The 10841-nt window shown below is 37.6% G+C and overlaps 2 protein-coding genes across 2 annotated transcripts; one reads left to right on the top strand and one right to left on the bottom strand.

The window, feature by feature from the left end:
- The first annotated feature begins 2120 nt into the window (after positions 1-2120).
- On the top strand, positions 2121-4523 carry LOC112507620. Its single transcript, XM_025112269.1, has one exon. The coding sequence runs from the start codon at positions 2131-2133 to the stop codon at positions 3646-3648; it is 1518 nt and encodes a 505-aa protein (XP_024968037.1). The 5' UTR covers positions 2121-2130; the 3' UTR covers positions 3649-4523.
- Positions 4524-4709: 186 nt separating this feature from the next.
- On the bottom strand, positions 4710-10191 carry LOC112507838 (probable receptor-like protein kinase At1g49730). The gene is made up of 9 exons (XM_025112566.1): positions 10107-10191; positions 7380-7934; positions 6806-7075; positions 6461-6731; positions 6326-6378; positions 6196-6263; positions 5998-6087; positions 5603-5687; positions 4710-5526 (listed from the first exon to the last, which is right to left on the bottom strand). Exons 1-9 carry the CDS (start codon positions 10189-10191, stop codon positions 5003-5005), a joined length of 2001 nt encoding a protein of 666 aa, XP_024968334.1. The 3' UTR covers positions 4710-5002.
- Positions 10192-10841: the final 650 nt, after the last annotated feature.

A 10841-nucleotide genomic window follows, 5' to 3' on the forward strand; every position in this document is an offset into this window, starting at 1 on the left:
TCTACTTTTGGCAGGTAAATAAAAATCTCTGCGTTTTTCTTGATTCAATTGTAATCCTCTTCCTTTTGTTTCTGTTGTTGCAGATCTATTAATTGTGTTCCTGATTTTTTAATTTACTGGCAGTTTGAATTCATGTGGTTGGTGTTTCACGTTTAGAATGCTTTCCTTGTTTTCTTGATTGATTCGAATACTTAAATCTTGATTTTAATTCATCATACGCATCAATTTGATTGTTGTTCGAGATAATTGTTCATTTGTCCTATTGCTTGGGCTCCTTTGGGATCGTAGCTGGATTGACTATTGGATTTTCGTTGACCCTAGCCGAATGCACGACCAATTGTATGAATTCATGTTTTGAATTTATTAAACTGTGTTTGTAGCTCTTAGGAAGATGCACGATAGATGGTGTTTTGAGGATTTGTGCAAAGCAAAAAGAGAATTTGATCATGATACATTTTTCAGCTATAATTTTCTGTAATTAAAATGGCACAGGACAAGCAGTTGAGGTTAATCTTTTCCCATTTTCTTCAATGCCCACATGCTTATTTCAGTAGGGTTCATAACTTATTCTTGTGTGGGTGGGTGGGTGCCAGGGAAGCAATCTGATAGATGTTTACTTAATAGCATTTAGATTCCCACACTTCATAAGATTGAATACATATGATTACTTTTTCCAGTTCCCACACAGCATATGAACAATTTGAATATATGGCAAGGGTTGGAAAACCTATTTCAGGAAAGGAACACAAGAAGGGTGATGGAAATCATGTTCAAGATTGATTGGTATTTCAGATAATTTCCTTTTCGTCGTAACAAAATTTCCATAATAATGAATTATAGATAGAGAGTAGGGTGGGCATTAGAGGACATGCAAAACCATGATATTTCTCTAGTTTATTTACGATAGTTTTGGAGAGACAGCTGCCTCTGGAAAGCAGTCCGGTTTTGTTAATCTTTCTGTTATTTAATCATTGAATACCACTTTGGTTCTTATCAAATTGGAAAACCTATTTAATATGTTGGTTATGATCACTTTTTTCCGGCGAGTGTTGAAATGAAACTTAAGGAAATAACTTGTTGACTTGTGTGTCCTGTCATGGTGCATGTTAATGGCGGTATTGCAGATCATAGCATACAAAACATACATGAGTTTTTGTATTTAACACTTCTTCTTGTCCCTACTGAAGCCTGAACTTCAAACAGTGGCTATGAGTGGATGCTCAGTTAAAGTCCCATCAATATGTAAATGAAAGTTAAACCATCAAACTTGGGGATACTTCTTTCTTCTTACATTTCTGGGTTTTCCTACACATAGGACAACCATAATTGAGGGAGACACTAGAGGAAATTAGGAAAATGTACATGGAATTGGTAAGATCAACAATTAGCATATGGGTTTTGTGCAACTATTTCTTGATCGACTATCTGCTAAAGTCACTGCATGTCCCTCCCTGTTAAGTCTTGATGAGTCCCTCAATGGGCTCACCTCTATTAAGAGTCATGGTCTTCTAAGCTGGCTTGTTTGGCACATCCAATAAGCTCAAAATACCAGTTTATAATCAAGTCTTTGTCAGAATCTTAATCACCAAGTGAGTCCCTTTGTTACGTTATTTACACACAAAAAAAATACAGAACTATACAGCAATTCCTTCAACCCAATCCAATTAGAAGTGCAAAGAAGTTGTATATTCTTGCTAATGAGTCATATGTTGGTAACACAATACATAATTAGATGTTTCATTCAAGTAATTTCTATTTAGGGAGAATATTAGTCGTTAACATGCCTATTAGATACTCATGCTGATACTATTCGTCTACTATGTGATTACAAGCAGATAGGCATATACCTCTGTAGTCATTATTTGAAGTTTTCTCTACTGGCTTCTCTTTTTATCTGATTGGCTGTTACATTCTCGCTGTGAATTTAGTAATTTAGTTAGCGTTAAGAGTGTAAACAGCTTGAGTTATCGTTGAGTGAAGATAGGTAATTTGAATTTGATATGTGTGATATTTTACAAATGTGAACTCCAAAAATGTTTACATTAAGCTTAGCGGAGTGGGATGAACAAAGAAGTTAACAATTTTCTTTCCGGCAATCAACAGGTACCTTGAAGCTTTTATGATCTAGTGATGGCTAATGCAAATGCATCAGCGTTGATATTGTCTTCAGGATCCATGGAACAAACACATGTGTCAATGCAAAACACAAACTTACCTCAACAAAATCGTAATGGGTCAGATGGTCCTATTGCAATACTCTGGGACATGGAAAATTGTCCTGTTCCGAGTGATATACGCCCAGAAGATGTGGCTGGCAATATCAGAATGACCTTGCGGGTGCATCCTATAATCAACGGAGCTGTAACTATGTTTTCTGCATATGGGGATTTCAATGCTTTTCCTAGGCGTCTAAGAGAGGGCTGCCAAAGGACCGGGGTGAAGCTCATAGATGTACCAAATGGGAGAAAAGATGCTGCTGATAAAGCTATATTAGTTGACATGTTTCTTTTTGCTCTTGATAATCCTCCACCATCTTCCATCATGTTGATCTCAGGTGATGTTGACTTTGCACCAGCACTTCACATACTTGGTCAGCGTGGATATACAGTGATTCTTGTAATTCCATCTGGGGTGGGTGTTTCATCTGCCTTGAGTAATGCTGGTAGTTTTGTTTGGGACTGGCCTAGCGTGGTTCGTGGAGAAGGATTTGTCCCCCCCTCGAGATCTCTGGCTCCTACACGTGGGGTGGGTCCCACTGAGGTCACTAGCTTTCTGATGGGATGTCAGATAACCGACAACTCAGATTTTCAAAATGAGGAAGAAGCAATTGTATATAGAGGGGTCTCACAAAGCTATTATAACTCAAAGGATTTTTCATTGTCTGAATACAACAGTGCATCACTTTCTGTGCCTTGTTTTCCTGCAACGTCAAGATCTTACAGTCTTCCATCCGGTTTGAATGATGTATCAGTGCGACATATTGCGTCTTATGAACAGAATGATTTAATGTGGGTTCAGCCTGGAGATTTGATTGGTTTAAAGGGTCAACTAGTGAAGCTGCTGGAATTATTTGGTGGTTGTTTGCCTCTTGCCCGTCTTCCTGCTGAATACCAGAAAAGTTTCGGGAGACCCCTTTATGTTTCAGAATATGGAACTTTCAAACTCGTGAATCTTTTGAAAAAGATGGGTGATAAAATCGCCATTGAAGGGAAAGGACAGAGGAAGTTTGTGTACCTTAGGAAATGCTTAACTCGGCCCAACTCGCCCCCATTAGATATCGGAAGGAATGATAGAAAAGGGAAGGAGAACATGGATGTTGGAACAGGTGTTGCATCTTCAGATGAGTTTTCTGAGGATGAAAGGGTAGTTGTGGAAGAGCAGGGTGGGATGGATTCTGGATCTGTGATAATAGACGAAAGGCTAGACCAGTTCAGGTACGAGCTTCAAGAGATTCTGGTGAGCTATTCTTGTAGGATTTTCTTGGGTTGTTTTGAGGCAATTTATCAGCAACGATACAAAAGACCATTGGACTATCAAAGATTTGGCGTGAGTGAACTGGAGGAGTTGTTTGAAAAGGTGGATGATGTTGTGGTGTTGCTTGAAGATCCAGTAAGCGAGAAGAAGTTCCTGGTGGCTGCTGGTTGCTAAGGAAAGCATCCATGTTTAAAAGTAAATCTTGATGAGCCTGAGGTATGCTTTCTTTTTCTTTTACGGATAGCAGTGTCGATAATTTTTGTTGCGAGAAACCCCCCATAATTGCAACTTGTGCGTCGCTGTTATACCAACAGCAATCTATGGCATCAAGTGGAGAGAAATGTTCGACAGAGATTATCTTAAAACACACTGGTCTTGCGGCTTGCAAATCCAATTAATTTTGGCATCCAGAGTGGCAAGCAGGATCCTTTTCGGGTTATAACCATGTTTGGTTTACACATGCCTCCACCCTGCTCATGGGTTTGAACAAGAACTGGCATTCGGTTTGGTTTGATATGCTGGAAATGGCCATTCTATTCTTGGTGGGCATTGCAGTGAGGTTGATTTTCAAGAGTCCCAGTGGTTTGTGTGGATGAAAGAGGTTCATGTTTCTTACTCTTGCCACATTCTAAGAAAGATGAAAATGTTTGATTTGTTGGGGGTTCATGATATATACATTTGCGATCTGGCTCAAAGATGTACAACTTATGATGGGTTGTGGTTGGCTGGCTGGCTGGCTGGCTCTTTCTGTTGTAAAATGGCTTGTTTTCAGGGATTATTGCGGAGTGAGGCCCAGCACAGAGAATGGGTTGAGATGATGATTCTCTTACTTGATCAAACTCATGGTCATGGCTCCTTTAAGATAGTTGATTTCTTGTGTTGAAAATTTCAACTCAATTTTATTGTATAAGTTTTGTTTTTACAACTACTTTGGCAAACACCAAAGGAGAGAATTAAAATGCATTCCGTAAACGAAAATTACATTTGGAAGCCGACCCACTGAAGGTTCGATGCAAGAGTGAACTGATTCATTGTATGGTAAATATTTGTTATTTTGGATGAGGACTTTTACGTACACAGTTAAGACTCTAGCAAACACGAATTCATATAGATATGCCCGCATTTGTTTACTTTGTTGTGCCAACACATAAAAGTAATACTCTCTTTGTATGACACTTTGTATTACTGACAACGACTGGTACAAAAAGAAAAGCCGAAACCAGTATACAACAAACAACTCATAACATACCTACAAAAACGATATTTCTGAACAAAATTTTTAACATACAAAACTCAAAACTATATCTATCTCAACCATTGCCAATTCAATGTTTGATTCTAAAACCTCATACTCTACAATTTTGAAAACATACCTGCAAAACGCTTCATCGCTCACAGAACCCCATTCCGACTTCTTAGCAATAAAAACGTTATGAAACCCATCCAAGGGTGGTTGTACTGTACATCTTACAAATGGATTGGAGCACTTGTACCGTACAACTACCAAAGCATCTTCGATTTTTGAACTTTAAATGGAGGGTGCATTTGAAGGAGATTGAGGTGATCCGGTCTCCAGTAGAAAACTTCTACTACAATACGACCGTGATGTACTAGACGAAGAGGCTGGACCCTGACCATCCCAACTTTGAAACATCCCATCTCTTCTGTGCATCTTGCCTTTACTTGTCCTTCCTCTTTCATCTTCCACAGCTTCAATAAACCCGTTATGCATGGGGTCAGCACACTCGTATAAAAGCTTTAGTACTTGCTTAATTGAAGGTCTGCCCCTCCCTTCTCTCTGGGTACACAATTTCACAATGGTTACAACCGTTTGAAGTTGATCCAAGTCAAAGGAGTCGCCAATGGCGGGGTCTACGAGCTCCCCGAGTCTTGATTCTGATGCCATAAGGGACTGGCAAGACTCGACCAAATTCTTGTTGTCGTGTATAGCTCGTCTAGAGGTCACTAACTCTAACAGTACAACTCCGTAACTGTAGATGTCACTCTTTTCGGTTAGTTCTTGAGAGACAACATATTCAGGATCCATGTGACCTGAGTTCGAATGGAAATATTTAGATTCTTTGAAGTATGTGATTGTGGTTTATGGAAAATAAGTTCTTTTTCTAACCTGGAGTTCCTCTGATCTCTGTGTTGACTGGTTCAAAGCAGATGGATCCATCTTTAGAAGCATATGCAAGGCCAAAGTCTGCAACCTGGATCACAAATATTTAAACAAAACTGATGTTCCTAAATTACCTTCCTCTTATATATATATATATATATATATATATATATATATCAGATAAAGTGGATCGAGAGCATGAATAATCCGTTTTTCCAATATCATACTTACCAGGTACTATTATCGTTATCATAATTTAAACAAATACTAGAATGTATAAAATACCTGATTAACCCAGTACACAAGTGTTGTAAATGTTTAAGGAAAGGTTTTGCTTTCAAATAAGCACCGGAAAGTTGATTTCTTAAAATATAATGATTGAAGGACATGATTGGCCGTACCTTTGCTATGAAATTCTCATCAAGTAATATATTGCTGGACTTGATGTCTCTATGGCATAGAGGAGGATCACAGTAGAAGTGGAGGTATTCCTGAGTGTAAGATGAAGAAATGAGGACACGAGAATGCTTCACAAAAATAAGAAATACATTTACAGATAATTTGCTTAAGAACTTTCTGTAAGTTGGATATATTATTACCAAAGCGTTTGCCACATCAATTGCAATTTGTATTCTTGTCTGCCAACTCAGCGGAGCTATACCTGGAGCTGCACACAATCAAAAAGAATTTAGAAAGAAGAAGAAGAATTAAAGAAATAAAGATACATACTGTGAAGATGATCCTTTAAGCTCCCATTTGCCATATATTCATACATGAGAAACCTGCCCCAAAACAAGCAAAACTCTTCATTTGCAAGAAAATCAATAATCAAAGAAACACATGGTGATATGTGCGTATAATGACCTTTCGTGTTTTTTAATGCAAAATCCTTTTAAGGCAACAAGATGACGGTGATGAAGTCTAGCAAGAAGCTCTATTTCTCTGCAGAATTCTTCCACAGCCTGTTCTGAAACTTTATCCATACGCTTCACTGCTAATGTAGAACCATCACTAAATTGAGCTTTGTATACAGTGCCAAATCCACCTTGTCCAATAAGAGTACTGAAGTTGTTGGTTGCTTTTTTCACCTCCCTATAGCTGAACTTCATAAACATTGATGATGGACCTGCATAAACTTGCAATTCCCTTAGAAAAGAGATCTGTGAAATAAGAGAGAGTGTAGATAAATCAGATTAGACAATCAACCACCTTCTTGGAACATTTTTATCGAGGTTTTATCAGTCATCATGTCATGCCCATCCAGTTCTCTACTTTTCCTACGAATAAGGAAAACCATTAGTACCAGCATCATAGTGGCCACTGCTGTAACTGCGATGCCAATACCAGGAACCAATGATAGATGGTAGGAATGGTGTTTTCCAATATTAGGTACACTCAAAGAGAGCTGACTTGGGCTGGCAGCAACAAACGGACTTGGAGATGACTTGGGTGAAAATGAAGAAGGGGTGGATCCTGAAACTACAAATAGATGTAACAAATCAACAGTTAACAATACAATTATCCACCCACAAGAAAGAAAAGGTTACAGCCATAAGAGATCAAATAAAAATTTATCCAAACTTATAGGGTAGGCTAAAAATAAAACCAGGACAGAAATATTCCATGGTTTCCTACATTTTGCAGTGCAAGCAAACATTCCCATGAAGTCAGAAAGCTGTCATCTCAAGAAACATACGAAGGAACGTGATAGATCATAAAGGCTCAGGACATACACATGAACTTTTCACCAATAATTGATCATTTTCTCTAAATACAGACTTACCTGGAGCATTAGCAAGCCCTTGAACTCCAAAGAAGCAGTCGGCAATCTCAATCGCAGAGACACCATCAACTTGGCTAGCAAGAGCGACAAACGCTGCATCCCTGCAAGTGCTCAATGTTGTATTATTCCCAGCTCCCACTACGTTCCTTAGATACAAGATGCCAGCATTCAAACACTTCTTACAACCATCTTCGCCTAAGAATGGCACTCTGCAATTTAGAGTGACATTGGAAAATTTTGGAGATTGCAGCATCTGGTTGACGGTTGTTATTCCAAGGCACTCGTAATTGACAGGAATTTTCGTCCCAAATCCACAGAAAACTGTAGCATTTTTTGTCATTCCATGTAGTTCTAAAGTATCGGATATAGTCTGGAGGCAAATATTGGATAATTCTGGAGTAACTCCTAGGTTGTTGGTTATATTTGCATAACGAACAATAGAAACTGCAACAAGAGCGTTGATATAACGACAACAACTTGCTCTAGATTTTGTGTCAGAACAAATGATGGCAGCACGGCTAACGTTATAATCACTTATATTTAAGGGGCAACCTGCTAATGGAGAAAGATGGGAGAAAATTAGTTATGTTAATTCTTCATGAAAAACAACGACAAACTTCCCCACACAGAAAGATATAAATAGAGACAGAATCATAATCATAGATTTGGCACCTGCCATACCATTTTTGTAGCATGTCTATAGAGAGAGAAATAACTTTTCACTTACGTTCCAAAATTAGAGATGCATTTTGCTTTCTTCCCTTAAACATGTCATTATTTGGATCTCATTTGGCATGATCTCAATTTCAATTTCAGAATTAAGAATGCTGCTGTGTTTGGTCCTTTATTATACTTCCTTTTGTTCCACAAACAATCCACTAACCCAAATTTCCAAAGATCAAGCAGGAAACTAAATCACTTCGGTTCTTCAATTTATACTTGTAACTTGCCCATCAGGACCCTTGCCCCATGTTCGCCAGTTTCAGCTCTTGACCACACCACAGCAGTGCTATATGGGTTAATGGGACTATTTTTTTCCTCTGTTGTAGAATGTAGTTGGGGAAGAGGTTGATCACAATCTCACGGCTTAACATAGTTCCCTTGTCTTCTAATCAAATCTGGGCATCTATAAGTGGGTTAGATTAGACGACCAAAGTTGTAATGTATGTTTAGTTCTGCAACATGGGGGTGATTCACTAGCACAGGAAATTAATATCCTTCTGCAGCGTAGTCATGGATGCCTAGTTTAGTATATGGCTATATGCACCTCTAAAACATGGTGGCACAATCCCTAGAACAGTAATTACCATTAGAAAAACAAAATAGATAGACATAACAAATCAGTTTACGATATCAATCATCTGCTCAAAAGAACCATAAGCTTACTAATATTAATCATGTTTGGCCACACAACTTTAATCTGAAAATTTTGTGGCATTACAGACAAAACAAAAAGCAACATTGTGTGCCCTAATTTAATTTGTTTGTTCATTATAACATGTCTCCTTTTGGTTGCCTCCAGAAAACCACCTAGAAGTCCCACTTGTTCCAATGTCACTACATCAATTCAAACAGGACCCACGTTCTATTGCATGATCTTTATAAATCTATAAACAAAGTATGAGGTGGTTCTTGGAACAATATGCTTTGGTTATCAGAGAACTTTTGTAAGATGACCAACCTAGTTGTCATCTAACACCATAATTTTTCCAATGTTCCTTGTTAGTTGTTACCGTAACACCACTTTTTCCCAATAAAGATAGCATGGCAGGGGAATAACTCAAATGGGGGAGCACTCTTATGGTAACTAGCATGGCCCAGGAAGCAAGTGAAAAAGTTGTTTTAAAGTTCCATTGCTCGTTTAGTTGCTCACCCTATATGTTTCTATGATGGCCCAATAAAAGCTCATTCTTCATGTAGAGAGACTTCAGAATTGCAAGGTGCTATTATGAGTTCCTTACATAGAGTGTTATTCCATTGAATTACATGAATTCAAATACCATTCACAAAATCTTGCTTGCATTCAATGCTCATACATGAAGATCTTCATAGTACAAAAAAGAGAATAATTAATGTAACAACTCAGTTTAGGTACTCGTATAAGTAGAGAGAAACAGCATTCAGATCAAATTACTCTAAACCACCAACCACAAATACATGTGCATAAATGCTAGGGCAAGAAGGAGAACCCAGACGTTGCCAACTTGGATCAATCAATTTGGTTGTCATTTTTTAGCTGGAAATGGTTCACACATTGCACCATTACAACTCGAACAATACAATTAGCTGGTTCTTTCCGGCACCTCTTTCTTACACCAAAACTTGCTCCGGAGATTTCTAGATTCAAATATACAACCTTATCTGCCAACTCAAAATCCTAAAACTAAGCGTTAACGAGTGCATCACTCTTTGACTATTTCCAACCGTTTGGGGATTACTAACTTGTGCAATGATCCTCACAATAAATCAATACATTTTAACAAATCAACACATTCATAGCTAGACTACTTTAAGCAATCAGCAGTCGAGAAAATTTACAGCTCAAATGCTCGTAGGCATAAACCGGGAACACAAACATCATTAGTAGTTTCTGAAATTGATTAACGAAAAGGTAAATCAGACAAATATATAGAAGTATCCATCAAGTTCTAACCTAAAATCCAATAATACTCTCGGTAACGAGAATAAAACTAAAAGTGTATAAATTCGTATCGTAAGAGGGTTCACCTGAAGCTGCCATTGCAGTAGAAAGCTGCATTCCTGCAAGCAATAGAAGAGACAGTAAGAGTAGGGTCCATCTGTATTTCACCATTGTTGTTGAGAGAATGCGAAGCAGAAGAGGAGAATGGGATCGTGGCTGCGTACGTACAAATGGCGAGGGATGCTTTGACTGATTTCGCCTCGACTTTTTAATGCTCAAGGAAGACGACAGTGGAATGTGTTTGCTTGCAGCACTCTTCGAGCATTTCTGTCTATTTACTATTTTACCCTCTCTTTTCATTTAAATTACTTTTTTATTCTATTTTTAGTTTTGGTTTTTGTTTGTTTTTCTAATTATCCAAGAAACGAAATGACAACTTTGTCCCTCACCATCTTGATTTTTTATACATTAAACTGTTTTTAACAACCAATTGTGTACTTTAGAATGCGGTGGGATTTAATATTTTATTGTAAATCGAAAATCGAAAATAAAAAATAAAAATAATTTTTTATCAAAATTTGAAATTTATATATAAATAAAATCGAATTTACAAGTAGTAGTTAAACATGTCTAGTTAATTTAAAAATTCGATAAAAAAACCAAAAATATATTAAGGGTTGTTTGTTTACCTCTTAATAGTTCCATTAAGAAGCAATATTTAAATCGTTAAGAGGTGAATCTTGTTTGGAAGAAAAAAAAATTTGTTTTTTAATGGTTCTAAACCCTCTGAATGATTTGTATCTTGGATCTCCCTTAACCAT

The sequence above is a fragment of the Cynara cardunculus genome, assembly GCF_001531365.2.
Source record: "Cynara cardunculus var. scolymus isolate 2C chromosome LG 2, CcrdV1, whole genome shotgun sequence".
Taxonomy (NCBI): Eukaryota; Viridiplantae; Streptophyta; class Magnoliopsida; order Asterales; family Asteraceae; genus Cynara; species Cynara cardunculus.